The sequence below is a fragment of the Pempheris klunzingeri genome, chromosome 16, assembly GCF_042242105.1.
Source record: "Pempheris klunzingeri isolate RE-2024b chromosome 16, fPemKlu1.hap1, whole genome shotgun sequence".
Lineage (NCBI taxonomy): Eukaryota > Metazoa > Chordata > Actinopteri > Acropomatiformes > Pempheridae > Pempheris > Pempheris klunzingeri.
The window spans coordinates 2,750,379-2,774,097 of record NC_092027.1 but is presented as its reverse complement, the minus strand read 5'-3'; the positions used below and the strand labels follow the sequence as shown (position 1 = coordinate 2,774,097).

The window sequence follows — 23,719 nt, the reverse complement described above, 5'->3', positions numbered from 1 at the left end:
GTACGAGGACCTGTAAAGATCTCTAGTGGATCATTTACAGACGCAGAAGCTGAAACTGAGGCCAGAAGGTCTCAGCACAGCCGTGGTTCTATATCTGTTCTACTTTGATAAAACCACAGTACACTTTTTGTGTTTGTCAAAGATTTAGCCTGGTTTGTCCTCTTCGCTGTTTGGATCTGATAATAATAATAATATGGATCTGAACTTGTTCCATTCAGCACATGAAGTCTGAGGAACAACAGTGATGCAACAGCCCTTAACTCACTCCAGCAGCTTCCTGTTCTCCTGAGGCTGCTGCTGCTTCTCACTGTCTGCCTGCTGCTGTCTTCGCTGACACCAAAGCCTCACGTTTACAGCTGAAGCCTTGGATCAGCAGCAGGCCGGCTTACAGAAGCTGCTGGCCATGATCTAAATCTCCCCCTTCCTTCTGCCTCTTTCCTCTTCCTTTGTGCCGCCTCGCTCCGGCTGTCAGCGCCGTCCGTCACGTTGGGCCTCACGCCTTCAGCATACACGAGGTGCGTCCCCAGGAGACGAGTTAAAGATACACGACTCGCGTCCTCAACAATCAGGGTGATTTATGGAGTTGGTGAGAGCCAATGGGAGGGCAGGTCCAGAATGAGTTTGGAAATGTGCGCTTGGAGGGTATTAAAAAGGACGGTAGACTTTACTGCCTAATTAGACCAAAGCTTTGTTAATGGCTCTGCCCAGGGTAATGGCCACTCGCTTTTCCCTCTCACCACTCTGACTAATTACGGGAAAAGCCTTTAAAATACAGCATACCTGCAGCAGCCATTCTTTCCTTTGTCCAGCGCTTAAACGCACCACAATTGGCTCGGAGCTGCTGTGGCTCAGGGGTTAGAGGATGTCAAAGTGTGAGTGATTATCTTCGTCCAGGTGATTAGTGTATGAAAGGGTGAAGGAGACTGTCGTGTTAAAGAGTTGCTGCTATACAAGTACAGTACATTTACAAAGCTGTTGTTATAGAAAGTTACTGTTATTTTAGTTTGAGGCCATTTTTCATGAATTTTCAAGGATTTTTTATTATTATTTTTATTTTGCAGAGTTGCCTCTCCGGCTCTTTCTCTGTAAAACCTAATTTTTTTTTACAAACGGCTATCCCATTGTTCAATAAATCTCATCTAATTCCCTATTTTTTGCAATCATTCTGTCTCTCTGTGTAAGGTGAGGATTCTAGCATGGCTCCAATGCAAAAGATGGGGGATAAAATCCTTGGTCCATGCATAATGTATTTCAAAGTTCAGCCAATGCTAATGAAAGGCTTCAGGAGTCTGAGACCGCCTTTCTCCCAAAGTTGTTTTTTTCTTGATGAAATTCTTTTTGTCAGATTCTCTAGAAAGCAGCTCCCTGCTGATCTATGATGGAGGCTAAGCAACACAAAGAACACATTTTCCTTCCACCTCTTACATTGGAGTCATTCTAGAAAAATGCTGCTTATGTCCAAAATGGAGCGAAGGAAGGATTACAGCCTCCAAGAACTCTTTCAATGGACATTTACACTGCAAGCGTGTCAGTGTTACACTAAGACAGCCCTTGTGCTAAAGATGAACACATTCTTTAATGAACAGCTAATGAGTGAATCACTCAAAGAAACTCAGCGCTGAGAGAGATAAGCGAGTTTAGTTAGTGCACAAAATGGGCAAGCAGGGAGTGGAGAGATGGTGAAAAGGGGGATTAGATTAGATTTTTTGAATGGTAGATGGGAGAAAACAGAAAGAGCAGGAAAAGATTATCCAGATTATCAAACACACTTTTTGGATGCAAACCTGAATCTGACCACTCCTAGATTGTTGGTAATGATCCTTCTTTGCACAGGTAAACCTGCTACAAACATGTCTGACTAACCTGATCCCCCAGAATTTATGTATTCCTGATTTCCTGATTGATTGATTGAGTCAGTTAGCTGGTTATTTGTCTCTCAGTCTGTCTCTCAGTGTGTTATTCAGTCATGTAGCCATGTTCCATCAACGTCTCTCTGGTGCTCCGTCCGTCTTTCTCTTTCTCTCCTCTGCCTACACAAATCTGCTCTCCTCCTTACTTCACCATCTCTCATTTTTTATTCCCCCCCTCACTTATTAAATCAACCCCCCCCCCTTCCCTTTCCAATTCTATATAGCGCACCCTCCATCCATCTACCTATCTTCTCTGCTCTCCTGCACATCTTTGTCTCCCATCTTGGCTCCTCTGGCGGCCGCGGTCACAAAGGCATCCGATGCAGCGTTTTGCATGTAAATTGGATAATTGGATTCGGACACGTAATGCTCTGTGGCACGCAGGAAGAAAGGAAAGAAAGGGAGGAAGGAAGATGGAATCAAGGGGAGCAAGGGGAGCAGGCATGAGAGGGGGAGGTATTGAAAGAGACAGGAAAAGTCAAAGATTTATGCACGGTCACACACTCATGACGCCATGCAAATGATGCACGAATACGTCAGTACACACAGATACAGATACAGATACACACTCAGGAAGCTCTGACAGGAAGACACAGGTGCATTAGGAACGTAAACTAAAAATGCGGTGGAAGCTTTATCAGTGGATCACGCTGCTCTTAGGGTGCATGTCACCATGAAAGCTGGGGAACACACATGACCACTGACTGTCATTGTCATCATTGGCATCCCTGGAGAAAGATTTCAGGATTAGACAATCTGGCAAATATGGTTTATTGGGTAAAATGTTGTGTTAAAAGGCAGATTGACTCAAAATATACTCAACCTGCACTTTCCAGCACCTGTTGTTGGGTGTTTCTTTGCAGCATTTGACTTTTTCTGCTGCAGGTTTTTCTTTTTTTCCTGTAAGAGAACTGAGTACTCAGCATAAGCAGTGACAGATGCTGTACTGTGACATACTGTGGCAACAGCACTGCATGAGAAATACAGCTCATTATTTTATATACGAATGCCGTGTTGATACAGGCGGCTTTGGCAAAAAAGTTGAGACGGTCCAACATCATCTGGTAACACAGTGTATTAGTAAAAAAAAAACACGTACATGTATTATTAACAGTGAAGTGCAGTGTTGCAGTGTCTGGTATTATTATCTCATCATATCTCTGAAGCAACAACACTGTATTACATCACTGTGCTGTTTCCCATCTGAACACTACACATGTTTATGTACGCAAGTAAGCAACTTTGGTCAAAGTTAGCACTGTGGATTAGTCACACTGTGGTTTGGAAGGTGGTATAAGAGTGTGTCCAGTCTATGCTTGACTGGTATCTCTTATATTATTGTGATAGTGACTTTGATTTGAATGATTTCTTGACTCCTTTGATTCTCCAACATGAAGTTCAGGAGCTCTAAATAGGAGGAAGAGTTGTCCACTTTCTGCTTTCAATGTGGAACCACTGCCTCTTTACAGCTGTACCTCCCACATGTGATCTTTACGGTGGCAGGGAAGCACATTTTGTCGCTCCCTTCACAACACTTCCACGACCCCACGCTGCGTGCAGCTGACTCTGAGTTGCCTGTGGGGGGGGGGGAGAGAGAGAGCAAGAAAGACCCCCTTCTCCTGGAGGAGTCACGAACAATCACATTACCTGAGACATTATTTAATCGGTGTGGAACCGCAGCGCTCTTTTGGATTCACCTGCTCGCTGCAGCTGAAGAGCAGAGAGCAGGTGCTCCCCATGTGCAGTCCACTCGCTGCATTTGCTGCATGCTAAATTACCAGTTGTCAGTAGCGGCCGGCGGATCTCCTCGGGCTCCCTGACTTCCTCTGCCATCGCTGTGAAAGCTGTCAACTCTGACACACACTCACACACACACACTCACACACACACACACACACACACACACACACTATCCTTGCTGTGACCTGTCCCATCAGTGCTAATGAAGGCAGTCACATCAGTGTGATGATGAGAGTGCAGTGCTAATGTGAGTGCATGTGTGTGTCTGTTTGTGTGTCAAATACAAGAGCTGCCACTCCTGCTTATAAACATGCAAATGGAGCTGTAAAAGGAACATTAAGTTCCTCCCGATGCTGTTTGATGTTGAAATAGCTGCTCTTCCACTCAACCCATCGTGACCCCCCCCCCGCCCTCCCTGTTCTTTCCTCCCCTTCCTCTCCTCATCATCATCTTCTTCATCTTTAATGATCTCTGTCTCTCCATCACTTCTTGTCTCTCTCTCCGCTCATTCTGTCTGTTCCTTCTCTTTTGGCCACGAGGTTCTCTTGTCCTTCCCCGTCCTCCTTTTCTGTCTTCCTCCCCCCATTTTCCCTCTCCTCTCCTCACCTCCATCCTCTCCCCTCTCTCTCACCAGTCCTCTCCCCACTCCTTCCTCCTCTTCTTGCCGCTAACTGTATTTCAGACACTTGCTGAAAAATTATGGAAGGTTTGACTAATGAGCAGACAATTTAAAAACCATTATTTTACTTTGTTTAAATGTGTCTTTAGATTCTATTAGAGGTTGAATACTTCTCAAACTTTTATCGCATGCTGGCTGTTAGTTATCAACGTGGGAAGATTAACTACAGAAACTATGTGACATAATGAAGTGCATTTTGCATAATGTGTCTCAGAATAACTAATCAGCAGGGCAGCCAACACAGAGACGTATAAACAGCATGAACTCCACAGCAGCTACAGTCTGAAAAACACTGGAGGAGGGCCTGCAGTGTCATAGCACACACAGCGCTACAGTACGAGGCTAAGCACTGGAAGGTGATGTTCTCAGAATCAATACAACTGTTGTCAGAGTCTCCAAAACTCCCCAAACTCACTGAAGGTAACTAGAAGTTCCTCAGTGAACACAGAAATCTGGAGGATCCACTGTGAGCAGTTCTGCAGGTTGCACGTCAGCCGGACCAGCATGCATCTGTGGGTTACACACATTCTTTGGTGTGTTTGCTTTGGCTCGTCTAACATGCTCGTGCATTGAATCACTGATTAATTAATTAATGAAGATAGATGCAGCCTGTGCACAGGTACAATAATGCTAACTATACACCGCAATGACACCATCCATGTTACTGCGTTATGGTGTGTTGTTGCACTGTCCAAAGCGCAGAGACCCAGCCGGGTACGACCCCCTGACCCTTGGCGTGACATGGAGCTCTGAACCTCCTGCAGACACACCAGCAGCTTCTTCTCTGCTCACACAGGACTTTGCTTCTTACTCTTCAACAAATGCAACTTGAAATGTGATTAAGTACAAAGAAACCAACCTTTTTACAGTGAGGAGAGTAAATGTAATCGTCACGTCTGCCCTCTGCTCGCAGAGTAACGGCTGTAAAGTTTATGCAAAGCCGGCAGCTGAGGAAGTGGAAAGAAAGATGGAGCAGTTAAAAGACTGAATGCCTGAATGAACATTTGAAGAGAAACACTAAAATTTTAGAATGTGTGTTTCCTATGCCATCAAAATTAGTAGCTATTTTATCTCTTTAGTGACTTTGTAATGTGCAGCAAGCTTTAAATGGCATGTCCTCAACTTAGGAACGTGTTGTCTATTCACATGTCCAGCAGACACAGAACAGCATTATCCTTCATCTTTGTGTCCTGCAACTCTCTAAAAGAAATGTGTGTGTGTGTGTTTTCATCTGCATGTCGCCAGCTTTGTCATTTGGTGCTCGATAGGTTCAGTACAGGCTGAGAACGGCAGGAATGAAACCAGGACAAATGAGCTAGAAGACGAGGAGCTACTTCCTGTATTTCTCTGTTGTTAAACTGATGGTATTATAAAGTGGCGTATATTTTATTGTAGCTGCTCTGCTAATAGAGATGTCAGCATGAGATCTGTCAGTCTCTGAATCTTGTAGCGGCTCTCCAGCCTCTTCACCTGTTCACCTGTCTCAGTCGTGATGCACTTGACTAGTTTAAGCTGAGCACACAGGATCACCATACGCAGCACAAACAGGAGATCCTACGCTGTAATTCACACCAGATAACCATACAACTAGAGGCCTTTTACTTATCTGTCCTTTTCACCTGCACTTCAGCCTTTCCTTGTTGTTCTTTAATCTTTCCCTTCTTTATCTGTGTCCCCCCCATCGCTTTCTTTTCTGCAATGCCCGCTTTAGGACAGAGCTGCGTTCCAACATGCGACCTATGCTGCCTCGTTGTGGTTCAGCCCCGGCCATGTACAGCATTAATGAAAACACATGTATAATGCCAAGCTGCGCACATCACCATGACAACCCTGCTGGGATGAGGGAGAGACGGAACAAAAGGCGGGGAGAGAGGAGGAGATTGATAGACTCGGATAGAAAGAAAAAAGAGGGAAGGTACAGTAAGAGAGAAATCTAGAGTTTTCGGAAGGGATGGAAAAGAGGTAGACTGGTAAAAAGAGATGGAGAAATGTGGAAGTTATGGGTGAGGAGAGAAGGGAGCGAGGCTGATATCAGAAATACAGAAGAACAGCCCACTGATTCTCATCCTGTCTGAAAAAGCCAAATTCTTTTGCCTTTGCTACAAGGACGAATCAAAGCCCCGACCGGATGAATAATTTCTTATTTATTTTCTTATTTTTTTCATCTCTACCTCAGTCGAAAGCATAAAATACTTACGCTATTACGGACCAGAGAGAAAGGTCGTATCCATTCAACATCTCACATTCTATTCTTTTATTATTTCTTCCTACTGTCTCTCCTCCTCTTCCTCCTCCTCCTCCTCCTCCTCCTCCTCCTCCTCCTGCCCATTGATGAGACAGTGACAGCTCGCACGGTGAACTGTGCACCTCATATTGATTTTATTTCAGTGTCGCACACCTTCAGTTTCCAGCTCTCATGTGCCCACATGATACATCCATGCATCAGAGGAGACGTCCTCTTCACACACTCAAGTTCTACACATCAGTTGTGCTGCCAAGGCTCACACAGGACCTGGAAAACCTTCCAAGTTTATGGATTTTGAAAAAAAAAAATGAAAGAAAAGCCTTGAAAGCATGAGTTTTTTCACCAATATGTAGCAGCAGCTCCTTTTGTCCAGTGAACAGCACTTGATGTGCTGAGACCAAACCCTGTGATGGAGGTTTGCTATGATACAGCAGCAGATGTTGTTGACTCCTCCAGATCAGGACTGAAAAAATGAGACTATTCCAGTCGCTTCATGACTTATCCACTACTGGATCTTTTGCTCTTAACATTTCTGCAGCCAGTAAGAAGTCCTTGAATATATTGTCAGCGCTCATACACGCCCCAGTAGCGAGCATAGCAACTGAGCGCCTCGAAGAAAACTAGCACGCCTCTGTTTTTTATTTGATGGGGTTTGCTGCGCTGCGAGAAGGAGACAGCAACACACATTCTTTACATCCACTGACGGACACCCAGTCTCTGTATCTACACCCACGTTACTGCTGTGTGAAATGTGCAAGGAGAGGCTGCACAGATTTGGATGTTTGTTTCCGTTTGTGACTGGACGCAGACTTCAGCTGTTTGGGTGGATGGTGTGTTTTGGTGGATGGTGTGTTTGGGTGGATGGTGCCTGAAGGGCGAGGATGCCGTTAGAACAAGCTGTGTAGAGCACAGAGGCTCTGAGCTGCTAACGTCCATCACATAGACAACATTAATTTCATAATTTACATTTTATTATTTTCATGTTTTCCTCCTGTGACATGTCAACATGTCTTCAGTGAAAAAACTTAAATCTCAAACTATATCAGAAGTGTTTTCTTTAGCAAAATCTAATCACACCCTTAAATTCTGGTGGTTCCTGTTGCCAAGAGACGTTTCTACTTTTTCCCATGACTGTTTCATCATCTCTTGCAGGTCACATGACTGTTTCTAATACAGAGAAACACTTGTGATTCATCAGCTTCCATGGTGGCTGCACAGATTTGTTTCCCCCTGAAATCATCAACCTTAAATCAGTGGCTTGTTATTGGAAATGCAGCAATTCACTCTCTGACTGGCCGACGGTCCTCTTGACGATATTGTACAATGTTTCGCAGTGAATCATTTAATGAGTTGTGCATATTAAGGCGCCACACGTAGCCCAGTTAAATCACACACAGCAGCTTCTTTGCTCCTCTGGTCTCCTTCACTGCAGATTCTATGAGTCACACAGGAGCCATGATAGCCTTTACATCTGTCAGGCTGCCTCCCCCCTTTAGTGTTCATGGTCACAAGCCTTTCATTCGCGTTGTGTGATTCAGCTCTTTCATACATCTATGTATGTGTTAGTGTGTGTGTGTGTGTGTGTGTTCAATAGCACGATACACCAACGTTATCCTCCACAGTGTCGGAGCACAGACAGCTCGGCTCTGCTGGTGCGTTCGGCTCCAGAGGATGGACCTCAGACCCACAGAGGCTTTGTCTTGGAAAGTGATGAACTATGAATCATCTCAGTCAATAAGAGAAGGTAGTGAGGGAGGGAGGGAGGGAGGGAGGGAGGGAGGGAAGGATGCTGACAAAAACCCCATTGAGCATTTGCTACAGAGTGCTCTTATTCATTCATCCATTCTTCCATTCATTAATCCATCTATTTATTTAACTCTGTAATGGGTCAGCCTCCTTATAAATGAGGGGAAATGGGAAAAATGTGTCAATGGACTGTATCTGCTGTATGGGGGAAGCACAGAGAGAGAGAGAGAGAGTGGGAGGGAGGGAGAGAGAGGGAGAGGGAGTGTAGTGTGTCATAATAAAAGCACCGTTACGCTCACTAGTGTTGCCCAACAAAGCTCAGAAATCCAGCCACACCAAATTTCACACAACCTGAAACAAAAGGAGCGGCGCTTTTTCGAATACAACACAAGCTCGGGTATGAAGATTATACAGTTTATAACATGGAGAAGGTCAATAATCACCAGCCTCCATGTTATATACTGTATACAGGCACTGATGGCCTGAGATCGTCCTCCATGGACGACCTCACTTAGTTCAGCTTTAGTACATCAGTGCTCAAACAATAAGAAGAAAGTTGTTGTCTGAATGTCTGACATAGCAACAGTGACTAAATCTGACAGACGAAAGCTGGTATCATGTGTCCAGAAATCCACCGACACAATGGGGATAACATTTCTTACACTTTTGGAGAGATCTGCAGCATTTCTCAAAGCTGCAGACTACTGTAAGACAACACCACTCCTTAATTCTCCCTCTACAGTTTACAGTCTGTAACATGAGCTCTAATTCACGGGGCACCAACCCAGTGGACTGCTGATCTTTGTGTGGCTCCAAGTCGATTACAAAACATTACAATTGAGTGGCAGCTCATTTATTTTCACCAATCAGAACTGAATGGTCTCAAAGTGCTGGACTGAACTCCCAGCTGAAGTCCTGACAGCAAAGTCTCAGGCAGAAAACTCTTACTCAGATCTCATTTCCTCCATGGAAATCCTCCGAGTGCTTTTCCCGGAGCACTGAATGCGCTCGCAGTCGTGTAAAGTTGGAAAGAATGCTTTTGTTTTTCTTTTGAAGATTTCTGATAACGTCTGTCTCGTCTACGTTGTTAGAAGTGAATGGACGATACGTCACTTTGTAACATGCCATTCAGTTAATTGGACCTGTGCCAGAGTTGCATTTGCTGTGTTAAAAGGTTTTCGGTCTCAGTTGATCTGGTGACACCCGTGGTTGCCTTGGTAACAGTAAGTGTGGTTGAATACTACAGCGGCTACTTTGTCAGAAAAACCAACTGGTGTTTCAGTGTTTCAGAGCAGCCGAGCCATTTAAAGAAGTCTGTCAATATCAATTACAAGTGTGGTCTGAGTGAGTCATTTTTCACACACCAGCAGGATACAGTAAAGATGTTTACCCTGCAAGTACCACTTTTCATTCACCACCGGCAGAGACACATGCTTTTCCTGTGAAGCAGCTGCTAAAAAAACGGCATCCCCTGACATTAGGTCCGTACTTGATGCGTAGGGATGAAACTTAATTGGATTCTTGTCAGTACCTCGTGTTTTTTTTCCCACTGCTAATGTCCAGTGCCGAAAGTGACGTGTCTTATCAGTATAAGTGTAGGAAGATTGTGGTAATTCATGTTCGCCTCTGTATGAACCAGAGCCACGATGTTTCCTTAAACTTGCCTTTATGGTGTCTGTCAAGCACATTTAATAGCAGAAAGATTTTTCAGCATTGGACATAAAAAAAAACAGAAGTAATAAAGGTAAAAATGATAAATGTGCTGACTATTTTCGATCCGTTGGTCTTCCAAGGTGCACGAGGAACGAGAACGTCTGAGGAGAATGAAAAGGAGCTTGTTGTGTTTTGTTTTGTCCAAAACCCCAAATCAAAGATATTCAACTTACAGTAATGTGAGTATATGTACATAACCATCTTCTCCAGTGGATCAGCTTGGTGCTTGGTGCTCACTGAGGTCAGTGATAGCTCCTTATGCCACCCAGATAAAAGAAGCCTTAGACTGGAAAACCACTCCTTTGCAGCAGATGTTCACTGTAAAGACGTCTCTCTTGTGCTTCAGTCCTGGCTTTGTTTTCTGGCTGTGGAGATAGTGAAGGCCTTTAATTATGATACTGAGCTTCAGTGAATAAAGATAAACATGATTTTTAATTTTTAAACATCTCTTTTATTTCTTATATTTCTTACAGTACACATGGCATGAGAAGTAATCACAGCGTCCTGTTTGAGTTCAGCTGTCTTGTGATTATGTATTTATTCATTCTATCTTCAGTTTCTTCCTGAAAATGTACCACATTCAATAATATATCATCTAACTTAAGTGGAACATCAACATTCCTGCATATGAAATTGAGAGTGACAGGTAAGAGGATAGGAAGATGAAGCGAGATGGAGAATAACTGCTGACAAATCCCGGACTTTTATTATATGAAGCATGAAATGGTTCTTGATCGTTCAAACTAACTTGCCCATCTCTCTCACTCCCTCTCATCGCTCTCTTTCTTTTCATCTTGTTCTCTCTAACGCCCCATCTCTCTCTCTCTCTCTCTCTCTCTCTTTTTTACTTTTGAAGAAGTTGTCATGGTTACACAGAAAGCTTTCCCCTTAACAGCCGGCAAAGAGGCTGAATGTTTCCACTGATGGAAAATCACACACTTGCGCGCACACACACATCAGCCGGGGAGATCTCTGATGCTTATTAGAGCAGGACTGTAAACCATTAGCACACAGTGCATATCGGACGGACGGACAGACAGACAGACAGAGAGCAGACAGACAGACAGGCACACACGCCTACCAAAGTCCAGATTTCTGTCTCTCCTCCATCTGTGCAGCATTTCCATCAGAGACATTTATGATGTGCTGAATTAGAAATGATGTTTAGACATGGAAAATACTTTTGATCATTTTGTCCTCACCACTTGCTTTGGGTAGATTTGATTTTCTGTTCAGGATTCATGAACGTTTCAATTTGTGACAGAATAGATTGCAGAAATGTTTGTTTTTCCATTTTCTTGTCATATAAAAATATTCTGTTCTGTTTGCAGTCAGAGGTGATGACAAGGTGAGATGGATTTACTCATGGACGAACTCCAAGTGTTGTAGAAATAGTGCCAGCGGCTGCGTCTTGAACATCATTAACTATGCACAACATTCTTGGAGATGATAGATCTCTTTATTTATATTTGTTTCTGTTTATCCAGCACATTAATTAGACCTAAAACGATGGACAGCCACCAGTTTGGCCGACACACAGGCTCAGCGCTGCTGGCTCTCATCGTTAGTCATCACAACTGATAACATGAAAATATCCAGATTTTTTTATTTTTTATTTTGAAATTATCAGATACTTTTGGACTGATTCATCTTTTTCATCACAAGAAATGAGTGAAACTGTTTCTTGAACAAAAAAAACAAACAAGCGTTTTGATTTCTGTCGTGTAATCCGAGGTATCTGCTGTCATGGTAGCTCCACACGCTCGTAGTTGCCAGGGTGAGAAGGCTTTCAGTGCGGTTGGTCAGAGAGAAGCACAGCAGAGAGGAGGGTCGGCCAATGATAGAGCAGCAACAGGCTTATCACCAAGTGACACACTGATGGAAGTAAGAAACGTCTGTCTGAATCTGCCAGTAACCAGAAACTGACCTCAAAAGTTATTTAAAGCATCACTGATTAATATTTATTCACTTAGAATCAAATTATAAATGTTCTCTAAAAAAGAAGATTAACACCAACTCTACTCAGCCTCAACGCTCTAATAATCCCACAGCACACCGTACTTTTCTGAGGAGTCGGTGGAGACCAAAGCAGAGTTAAAAGCTTAGTTGATACTCCACTTACACGCATCAGGTGAGCAGAAACCCAACTCTAATGGGACGGATAAAGTTCTCCCTCAACAAATAATACAGTTTCTGCAAAATAATGAGACTATAACAGGCTATCTTGCAGGTTTATTTTGCTTTTGGAGTTCATGAGGTCTGCTCAGCATTAGCACTTCTTATTCAGACAGTTGTGACAGCCGCAAGAAGTCAGTCAAACGTCCACCTCAAGATTTCCACAGATCTCGATATCCCACGGTTTTGTGTGAAGATCTTTGCCAGACCTCCGTGAGCTCGAACAGACGGAGACAAACTTTATTCCTGTGTATTAACCGAGGTAATCCCCGAATGGTTGTTTTCAAACCCTGGTCAGCCAGTTCATCTCTCTCTGGTTTAAACCCTCTCTATTGCCTTCTATCTCTTCTCGTTCTTCACCTTTAATATCTGTTTTTTCATCTCCTTGTCTTCTTCTTCTCCAGTCTGCAAAGTAATAAAACTGGAACTAATTCCACAGGGAACTTTTCTCCCCCACTCTGTTTGATGCGAGGCTGCCACGTGAACCAGTAATGGATTCATTGATTAAATCAGGCTCTGTCTCAGCTCTGCTGTTGTGCAGCTATAATACAGACTGAGAGCAGCATCTCCCACTGAGGCACGCTCAACCTCCCACTTCACTCTCTGCCGCGTTCACCCTCTATTCCTCTCTCATTAATTCCTCCCTCTGCTCTCTGCCTCTACGGTGATCTACCTGCTGGTTTACGGATGAAATTCAAAATAATGATCTGTGACATTTTAACAGACATTAATGCTGGTTTTGTTAAGTGACTGATGTAAGTGAAAAGAGGACATCTGACCTTTATGCAGCTTACGAAAGCCTTTTCATGTGCTGATGGAAACATTCACGGCCTAAAAGGTCGTAACATGTAACGTCTTGTATTGCACACTGCAGCAAGTGATGCATTACAATAGCTAAACCTCTTAATTGACTCAATTTCTCCTCAACGAAGTGGAGCTTTGTTGCAAAAGCAGCCACAACCTGGAAAAACAGCAGCTAAATCTGTGACAAACAGCAAACCGGAAAGTAAACTCAGATTTTGTTTTCTGCAGCTGCAGTGAGACCGAAAACTCCCACGTCACTGCTGCTTCATCTCAAACTGATTTCATCTGTTGGATGAACTTACCATCACAGATGATCCACAAATGGTCGATTAATTACCTAATTGGACGACTGCAGGCACTAAAGACTTTTGGTGTCAAATTTAACATCTGGAGTTGGATGGGAGAGAAAACTATCCAGATAATTTTTTTTTTTCATGCTGAGTTCGAGGATCCTTATTCCTTAGCGATCTCATTGAAATTCCACCTCTGAGCTTGGCAGAGTGCATCTGGAGACAGCAGTTGTGAGTTTGCTTAGCGGTAGCTGGGCCCCTCTCCTGGTGAAGGAGCAGCGAGCTGATTGGCAGTAGCAGGGCGTAGTGGATCTGTGTGGTTTGACCATGTCCTTGATGCAAGTAGCAGCGTCTTGAATCAGATTTGAGTAGCCGGTGCAGGGTGCAGAGGAGTGGTGCAGTGTGGAAGAGACCATTGTGGACAGGGTAATGATGAGCTGCTGTTTCAGTGAGCCAGGAGCTCAATACTCTCAGACTGTGGCCACAACCTCTGTGAAAAGACTTCTCTTTCTGAGTGAATCTGGCCCAGAGTGGACTGAACCACTTTTATTGCCCCAAAGTCTCATAAAAGAAGAGGCGCTGGTGATCCCGTCTGATTTAACACGAATGTGATAATATGTGACACACTGTGTGACGTGTGTTTGTTGGATTCTTCCTTCATGTGTGTGAAGCAGCAGCTGGATTGCGCCTGTAGCGAAGCTGTTTGATGCTTCTCCTCTCAGTGAAGCAGCTCATGTTTCTGTGCCATGCAGCACTCTCTCTCCCTGTCTCCCCCCTTTTGTTGCATTTATTCACTCTCCATCTCTCTCGCTGGCTCTTTCTCTTGTTCTATCCCCGTTTCTGACTCTGACTCTGTCTCTCTCTCTTTTTTCCACCCTGTGGAATCCATCCTCGCTGTGTCACCTCTGCTTCGCTGCTCCTCTCTACTGTACTGTGATGCACTGTATCTTCCGCCTGGGAAAACGAAGAGCATGTGAGATAGGCAGGCAGGGAGGATGAAAAATAAAGGATGGAGGAGGCTTGAATAAAACCAGGGTGGATTTGAGCTCAGACTCAGACACTCAGCTGCAGATTGGCAGTGTCCAGGAGAGATGAGACACTTCTTCTTCTGCCACTCTGAGCCTCAAGGCTGATATTGTTTTTTCCTCTTTGTTGATTAAAACAAGATGGCAGAGAAATACTCCATTCCTTAGGGAAGCAGTGGCAGGTTAGAGGTCTCCTCTTGCAAATCTCCCACCAGGGAGGCCGAACACTTTCCCCACAGTCACAGACATGAGTGCTTGTATGTCAGAGCTGTGTGAGGTTCCATCTGTGGTTCCATCCACTCTGATATTCCAGTATTACTGTGATAGAACGGCTGCTGTGGGGTTTACCAGTGCACTGCTTACCTACTACCAAACGCCTGATGGAGCTCAGAGCCACAGAATGATTATATGGGAGGGCAGACATTTGTGTTATACAACCTGGAAGCAATTCCGGTTCAACTTTCCTGTGTTTGCTCTGTTTTTTCCAGAGTGTAAACTGCAATTTCAGCATCTGTCTATGCTGGATAAAACTGTTTGCTTGTAATGACAAGCATCAGTGGCTGTACAAGCCTTCCTTCATGTTTCCATCCTGAATCTACTGCATGTCAACAATGCAGTGAATTCTCTGCCTTGTATATAATCTAGCACCACACTGGCACGCTAGAACGTTTCAGTCAGGTTTCTCTCAAGCAATTAGCGAAGTGACCATTTGTTAGGCCTCTGGGAGAATAATACATATATACATACCAACATCTCAGGGTCTTCACTGACCAAATGAAGCCAACACCACTCACAGAATGAAGACTGTGGAAGCTCATATGAAACAATGATAACAATAGTGTGTCTGTTCTTGTGACTTCTGTCTTCTGTCAGTCCAACAGTGACATCTTTTTCTGTGATATCTGTCCATCCGGATGTGACAGCAGAGAGCTGCAGTCATTGCTGTTTGTCCAGTTCTTCCTCTTGATTAAATAGCTGCCAGATACGTGAAACACGTTATTACTTCCTGATATTATCATATTTTATGTCAGATATTAGTTTTTTTCAGAGGAGAAACTGTAAAAAGCTTCTCTAATGTGGCCAAAAGTTAAATCTGTCTTATGTTGAATACGTCAATAATACACAATGTCCAAATGACTTGTACTTTTTCATAGAATCTGGTAGATTAGTCCAACCACAGCAGTAACATGTGAGGTGAGCTCTGGGCTGCTTATCCTCTCTAGTTACTACAGCATTATCTTTTTTTTCCAAGTGCTCTCTGCAGTGTGTGTTTTTGAAGTCCGATTGCACTTGATTAAGTATTATTTGAGATGTTGTTGAGGTTTTCTCTCAGCACGGTCGCCTGTGTTTGGGAGTGTGTGGGATGGTTTCATTGGTTTGCTTTGATGTACTTATTTTTTCCAGAAGCTTTTAAGGTAGATATTTCATTAAAAAACATCAAAGCTAAAGCTCTCTCTCTCTCTCTCTCTCTCTCTTTTTCTTTTGCACTACATCTGCTTCGGACCAACACTCTTCTGCTTTTGTCTTTCCTCGTATTAAAAGTATTCTCAAGTGTTTGTCCTCTAATGTTTTCTCTCCTCCTCCGTATTTCTCCTCCTGCTGTCGTCTGACACAAGAATGCAGCTGCAGACATTTGCAGAAACATTTTAGTGAATTCTGCTCTTTATCTCGTCTCTCTCTCTGTTTCTCTGTGCGTCACCTCCGCTCAGCTCTTTGTTTCTCCCACCTCGCGGTCTCTACACCTCAGCAATGTGATTTCCTCTCATATCAACAGAAATGTGTTTTGTCTTTGGCACAGACTCCCTGATGTATGTTCCCCACAGTGAAGGTCTCGGCTCCACCTCCACAGCTTTTATTACTTGATTTTCTTCTTCTTTTTTTTCTTGTTTCATTTCTCTTCTTTCCTAAAACGTTCACAAGGGCACTAATGGCTTTTTATACCGTATGTATCCTCAATATATGGGATATATATTCAGTAGCATGCTTGTGACTGAAACATGCTGGGTACTTACTATTAATCGTGTTTCACAAAATTAAAGGTTCCAGTACGTCATGCTAGGCTTAGCTACTCTTTCACATATAACACTGACGCTCCCTCCATTGTGTCGGATAGTGAAAACACATCTCTTATTTCACCTCCTGTCTCCTTTCACAGGTACTTCACCAACATATCCATCGGTGGGCGGGACTATTCCTTCAACAGCGACGGCTACCTGTCCAAACCGCTGCTCGATGTCATCTCCTACACCAACGGGAGAGGCTGGGAGGAGGTCAGTACACAGCTGTGCATGTTGGCTCTAATTATCATAGCGCAGCGGTTAGACGGGCTAACCACAATTTCACACCCCATCAAACATGCTAACTCATCAGTGCTCCGTTTCACCTTTCTGCTGTCTCACTGGCTCCGTCTCTCCCCCCCCCCTCTCCCTATCCCAGATCTAATTAGATCTCCCATAAGCCCCCTCCCCTCCCCTCCTGCCTCTCTCTTCCTCAGTCTCTACTCTTTCGTCTGGGTTTGTCAGCCTTGTTAGCCAGCGTTAACTCTCAGTCCAATATCCACTCTGTCAGGGGCCATGTGTAGCAGTTGTACAGTAATAGCACCAAATCCAAGGCCTGCCCTCCGAGGGCACTTCCAGCTCCTCAAGACTCGCTTCGACCTGAGAAAAACAAGTAAACCTTTTTGTTCTCTCCCGCTGTGTTCCATTTACTCCTGACCTTTTATTACTCAATATGTTTACTTGCAGGTGGAAACTCAAGGCCCACCTCATTTAAGGGATGATAACCAAAAAGGAAAAATCAACCTTTGAACGAAAACAGCAGCCAGTCAAGATGAGCCCTCGGATTTTAAAATCTTTGCAGTTCTTCACCTCCCTGTCAAAGCTGCTAAAGGTGCAGTGCCATACGGAGTATCAGCTCAGCTCTATAGGAGCGGGATGAATAAAGGAATGAGATTAGAGTGCATTAAGTCGGATTTACAGAATAAGTAAACTCAATTTATGTCAGTTTTCTGAGCAGGAATTATGTGTGCTGTAAGTCTGTCTTGGCACTCTGAGTTACAACGTATGCTCGCTATGTATACAACAGTATGACCAAAAGTATGAGGCTGCCACGATCCGCTGTGTGTTCACTCTGTCATCATTCCTTATAGTGCAGTAATATTCTGTGTGGCAGCAGCTTGGGGGGAGAGTCTTCACTCTTTCAATATGAGAGCGATGGCTCCCATGCACAAAGCCAGGTCCATAAAGACCAGGACCAGGACTTATTGCCCGACATCAGTATTGAGGCCGAGGCTCTTGTGGCTGAATGGGAGCAAAGTCTCGCAGCCGGGTTTCAAAACCTTATGAAAAGACTTTGCAGACGAGTGGAGGCTGTTGTACATAAATAGATTATTGCTAATGGTTTTGGAATAAGATCAACAACTGCAAATGGATGCAATGCCTTAAACTGTATGATGTGAACAAAGAACGAACAAGAAACTGTGGAGGGATGAGGAGGGAGCATTGTCGTGGTAAGATTAAACGGCATCTTTGGATGTTGAATCGATGAGTTGTAGGGTCTCGTTTTACTATTCTTTTGTCACCAGCTTCAATCCTTCTCAGTGTCACATGGTGAATCCTTTGAAATATGATCTCAACTGGCCTCTAAATCCCCCTTTTTCAGTTGTCAACATTCATGATAAAACACATTAACTTGTCAGTGCTGCATAATATTTCTCCCTCTGGACTCTCTATACAATTCTGAGTTACTGTTGGCATTTTGCAGCTGAAAAACTGAATGGTGGTGTTTGAGGGTTTTTTTTGTTTTGTTATACATCATGCACGCTCTGATCTGAATTGACCCCAATCTTGTTTTTTTGCAGAAGATAACAAGCCACAGCAAGATTCAGATCAGGGGGAAAAAATAAAATTACTGACGATACTTAGATTAAAACCTGGAAAACAAACGGCACTCGTGAAAAATGAAAAAAAAAATCTCTTCTTATCTTTTGATTGCTGAACAAGGAGCGTTTATTTTTGGAAGGTGTCAGCTATTCTACTCGTGTTTTTAAGTCTTCTACACCTGACTCTGTTTCTGGGTTCAACGCATCCAGCCTATGGTTCTCCTGGAAGTAGCTCTAACCTTGCAGAAGAGCAGAGAGTTACAGTAGCACCTGGGTGCAAGAGGCTGAAGTGCTCCTCAATCTGTGGGAATCATTGCACCACTTTCTGCCCTCTTCTTGTGCATCTCGCCATTACTGTATTGAATTCTTAGCGAATGAAGGCCGAGCTTCTGACAGAAGAGATAGGTTACTGTCTTGTACTCCGTGGGTTTGGAAAAGATAGAGGGAGAAAAATTGGCTACAGCAGGCAGAAAAGAACTGACAGATAAGGGTACACTTTGCACTGCTGCTCTCAAAAGATGACTCCTGCGCTGCTCTTTTATATCTGATGTTGAGTTGAGTCGAGGAAAAGAAATTATTAGGATAGCCATGTCATGTTTCTAACAGGAAATGCCCCCCCCCCCCTTTGGATTTTTACAATATTTAGTCATTTCACAGTTTTTTTATGATCTCTGTCTTGAAATTGTTGGAACCAAACTATGCCGATCTGGTTAAGAAGCTCTAAAAACAACTCACAGACAGACCTCGTTATCAAGAAAAGTGAACAAAATACATATAGATTCCATCTTTTTTCAGCCATTTGATAGATGCAGTTGCAAATAAGGAGGGACTATAGTTTGAATATGATGGATGTACTTTCAGTCCATTATGTCATTTTATTTTTGGATGTCATTTTGTGGTTTTCATCTTGGGTCTCTCTAAGTGACTGTGGTATGAGGACGGGTTTGATCTGAGGACAAACAGTGTTGATATATCTCCCTCAGAGACCGGCGCTTGACCCTAACTACCCAATGTTTCTTCCCACTTTCCCTCTCTTTCTCTCATTTGTCTGAAGATCCCCATTTTCCAGGCGTATATTTGCTGAATTAACCTCTCCTGAACTGAATCATGGAGTGTATTTGCAGAGCAACCTTAGGGCAGCTGAAAAAGCACTGGCTGTAGAGCTCATAAGAAGATCTGGGTCTGTGTTTATCAGGAGTCTCACAGTCAGAAAGAGATGAATATTTGCTCTGGCTTTTAGGCAAATAACATATTTAGTGAGCTTTCCTAGCTCCACCAAGAGTTGGTGGTTGGTGAAAACTAGCTGTTCCAACATGCTGGAGTATCCAGCAAATGATAAAAATCATATATTATATTTTCACAGGCCACATATAATGTTGAACTTTTGATTTAAAGTGACCATATGTGTCCTCAAAAACATTTATTGCTCTGTTTTTGTATAAGGCCCAGATAGGAAAGTACATATTAATGTTTGATAATGCCATAACATACTAGTGGATCACACTTAACTTGTGCAAAACACTTTGACTGAAGAAGATAATATGTAAATTCTGTTTGCTAATTTTCCAACTTTGCGTCATTAATAGCTTTTTTTCTGTTATTTCGCAAACAGTTTCTGCTGCAGCTCATGGTGGAAACGAAGGGATTCTTTTGTTGGTGGTTTTCTGTTGTTTTTGCTGCCACTAAGCCTTCACATACCAGCTGCTTTGAACATCTCATGTGTGACATCTATGCGTTTTTATAAAGTTACTGTACGTGTGATGTGATGCAACGATGCAGCAAGTCGTCGTACACATGTTTGTTCTCTGAGCTGAGGCGTAAACACGGAGGCATACACTGGATCAATGCACAAATAAGACAAGCCTTTGCAATCAACATGACAGGAAAGCTGGAATCCTAAACTACACAATACCGAATCCCGTTTCAGTTTAGTTTAAAGGCACAATAAGAGTTTTACAACCTCACAGCACAGAATAATCAATACATCTGCAGCAAGAGTTTGATAGAGTTGTTAATCGCTTACTATAATTTAAGAGGTGTTTTACACGGGATAAGGCCTTAAAACGGACTTCCTGGCCTGGACTCTTAACGAGGAGCATTGAGTTGTAGATTTCATCACAAGTTTTGATTTGAAAAGATCATTATTTTAGCCATTCATTCCTAAAAATATCAAAATATCATGTCGACCGAGGTGGGAGAAAGACGAAGATTGACGAGAAAGCATGATAATGGTTACAGTGATCAATGATCGCACGCATAATCAGCAGAGATCAGACATTATCTTCGACGTATGTTAAATGCAGCAGCTTATCTCGTCATTACATCACATTATTAAGGCTGCGGCGTAGGCAGGGTTTTTAAATTGGTGTTAAATGAGTAGCGTTAATCCCCATAATGCACCATTTTGGAGTGAGCTTATACGTTAAAATCTCTGCCATTGCTCCACTTTTAGAATAAATTCTAAGCTCGGGATGTGACCTTGAGTTTCAGCGGGCCAAGTCTCCCCACATACATGTTCAGGGCTCATTGAACAAGTGTATTAAAAATCCAGTAGCTATTCCTAGAGGCAGACCTTGGCTCAGCAGAATGAGGCCAGACACTAGAATCCTGTATTTACATATCGATCATTGCATGAGGAACAACATTTTGACTGTGCAGCGGACTGTAGTCAAATAAATCAAAATTTTAATCAAGCTTTATTTGTTCCAGTTCAGTTGATTCTATTATTGTTCATGCTTTCAGATGAATTCCATTTCGGCAGCTACTTTACAAACTATTTTGCCAATTTTGTATTTTCCTTGTTTCCTACAAATTACAGCTGTTTTGCACCCAGAGAATCGACTGACTGAGTGAAAATAGAGCCAGAAATCACATAAAAGTAGTAATGAATCCATTGCTGGCAGGAGTCGCATGGATGAATACGCGCCTGTCGACGCTTCGCCGTCCATAAAATGGCCGCCAGTCCCACAGTAATTATTACAGATGAGGACGGGTTGTGTTTTCATTCTTTCTATTGGAAGGATTTCTGAGCTGCAGCGCCCAGCCTCTCTTCCCCTCACGTTCCAGGAGTGGAGTTAAGTAACTTTTTAAGCATTCAGGAAAACAACAAGGTCGAATATCAGGTGTGCTGGTAGTTAAAGAGCCTTGACTCTTCTCTGGATGGGCGACCAGTGCGAGTACCATCAAAATAGATATTGACCCAGCTGAAGAGGACAGAAGCAGACAGACAGGCCAGACAGCAAGAGACCCGGCACCAATAAGGATGCAGAGAACAAACTAGATATTTAAAAAACAAAGGAGATAAAGCTTTATACTCAATACTGAAGGTTACAAGGTTGAAGAAGAAGAAGTAAATCACCCCGATAAAGGATAAAGAGTGATGATGATGTCTCATTGGATCAGATCTTTACGATCACCATAACTTAAAGGGCTGCTCCAGGGGACGTGTTTGTCGAAATCAAAGCAATCAAAAAGCTAAAAAGTGATTTAAGAGAGAAGCAGACGGAGACAGGAGGGCGTAATATGTGTTTGAAGGATGTATTGAGAAACTGACTCCACAGCAAGAAAACTGTTTAATAAGATAAAGATGTAAACTGGAGCCTAACGATGGAGATCATAGTGAAACCACCACATCACCTGCGATTCAGACAGCAAACACTGAAATCAATCTTTGTAATGATACAAAGTTGGATGACAGTTGGCAGCACTGTTCCTGTGAAGCAGCGAAGGTCTTTATCCACTGTTAGAATCATCTGTTTACATTCAGTATCCCCTCAGTAGCAACAGTAGCTGGACGTGCTAATGTTATAACATCCCTCTGCTGGTGTTTATCTCCCTCCAGCCTCTCTGAATAACTCGTGTCACTATTACATGCACGCCAGACTAAATGTTTAACTATCACTGGCTTGAAATCCCTAAAATGAGCCGAGTTGGAGCGTAGCTGTCCGACTGTTGGCTGATGCTACGCTACAACTGGCCAGTCTGTGTTTTCGGGGGTGGGACTTAGCGAGGGGGTTATTATTATTATTCATATTGAATTGAAACAAAAATAAAGACAGACAACATTTTCTTATGAATGAACATATTTTGTTACTCTCTAGAAAAAAAGACCAGCAACAGTGACTCAGCCTGTTCCTAGAAATGAAGGTTGTTTTTTTTTTTTTTTTTTTTCACAATTGCTATTCTCATCACTGAGTGTTGAGTCTTTGTATGAAAAGGTCCTGTGGTGCTCAGATAATAATGAGTTTTACCTTTGCAGGAGCAGCTGCAGCGATTTGTTTGTAATACACAGAAGAGGAGCTGCTCTACAATGAGCGGACAAACATTCAGAATACCAAATATTCCTCCACAAGTTCTGGATTCTGTTAAGCAGCTATGGGTTGGTTGTGAGAAGGGGTAGCAGATCACAGTATTGATCATTATTGAGCATTTTGGGAGCAAATGACTGCAAAAGTTCCTCAAATCAATGCACATTAGATAATTCATTCTTCCAGGTAGTGCAGCCCAAACTGTCCTCTGAGCAGTGCACCGCAGATTCACTGCAATGGAAGACAAACACAAAGAGACTAACATTTGTTTTAGTTTTGCAAGGAGGTCAATAAACATTTCACAGAATCTGTTTTTAGTATTTGAACATGTTTCATTTCTTTATTCATTCATTGCTGTTGTTGAGTCTTACATCATTTTGGTGAAAATCTCAAGGTCTGTCAGAGCGCAGAAACAGAACAGCACAAAATACCAAATCATTCTCTGCCCCGGCCTTCTGCTGGGGTAGCAACCCAGGGCTTCAGCTGCTGTCCTTCAGTGTGTGTGTGTGTGTGTGTGTGTGTGTGCATATAAATGTCTTTTTTGTGTTTAAGGAGTGGCAGAGCGCATTTACTTGAGTTAATGGAAAACATGTTAGCGAGGTGAACTGGAGGACAAATGAGCACAGAAGAGCAAATTATCATGCTGTTCCATAATGAACTATTATTCTTTATGCAGCAACACATTAGAATAGACAGAGAAGATACAGTGAGGGAGGCTGGTCCAAATTACCAGGTGCTGCAAATGAGCTATTTACATCACTCTTGTTTGTACAGTATCTGTGGTCTGAGTTTAAGTGGCCCAAATGAATAATTATGTAGAACAATGTGTTTGTGCACTTACTTGTTGTTGTGTTTGTTGCACCTGTGCTTTTGTGTGTGTGTGTGTGTGTGTGTGTGTGTGTTATATTATGGGGTCATCAGTTTTCACAGTGTATTATGGAGACCAACTTCCTTTACAAACAAGCTAATGAATTTCACTAATACAAAGCAGAGCTGTCACATGTCTGGCACTCAAAGTGACACCACGACAGTATCATAAACAGAGAAGAGTTCACTTCAGCAGGAGGTTTTCCTGCTCTGCCATAGCACGCATGAAGAAACGTACTTTTGCAATGTAATAGGTTACAGATTAATAAATAGATAGATAATAATAAGTAATGTATCAATGACTTCATCAAAGTAGTGTTATTACTTCTTGGTTACTT

General features: G+C 42.9%; 1 protein-coding gene across 1 annotated transcript in view; it reads left to right on the top strand.

Annotated features, from left to right (window-relative positions):
• LOC139215780 (glutamate receptor ionotropic, NMDA 2D-like) overlaps positions 1-23,719 on the top strand; it is a 94,049-nt gene that overhangs the window by 28,005 nt on the left and 42,325 nt on the right. The window contains exon 6 of the mRNA XM_070846814.1: positions 16,483-16,597. Within this exon, the coding sequence (XP_070702915.1) occupies positions 16,483-16,597 (115 nt within the window). The remainder of the gene's footprint in view (positions 1-16,482; positions 16,598-23,719) is intronic.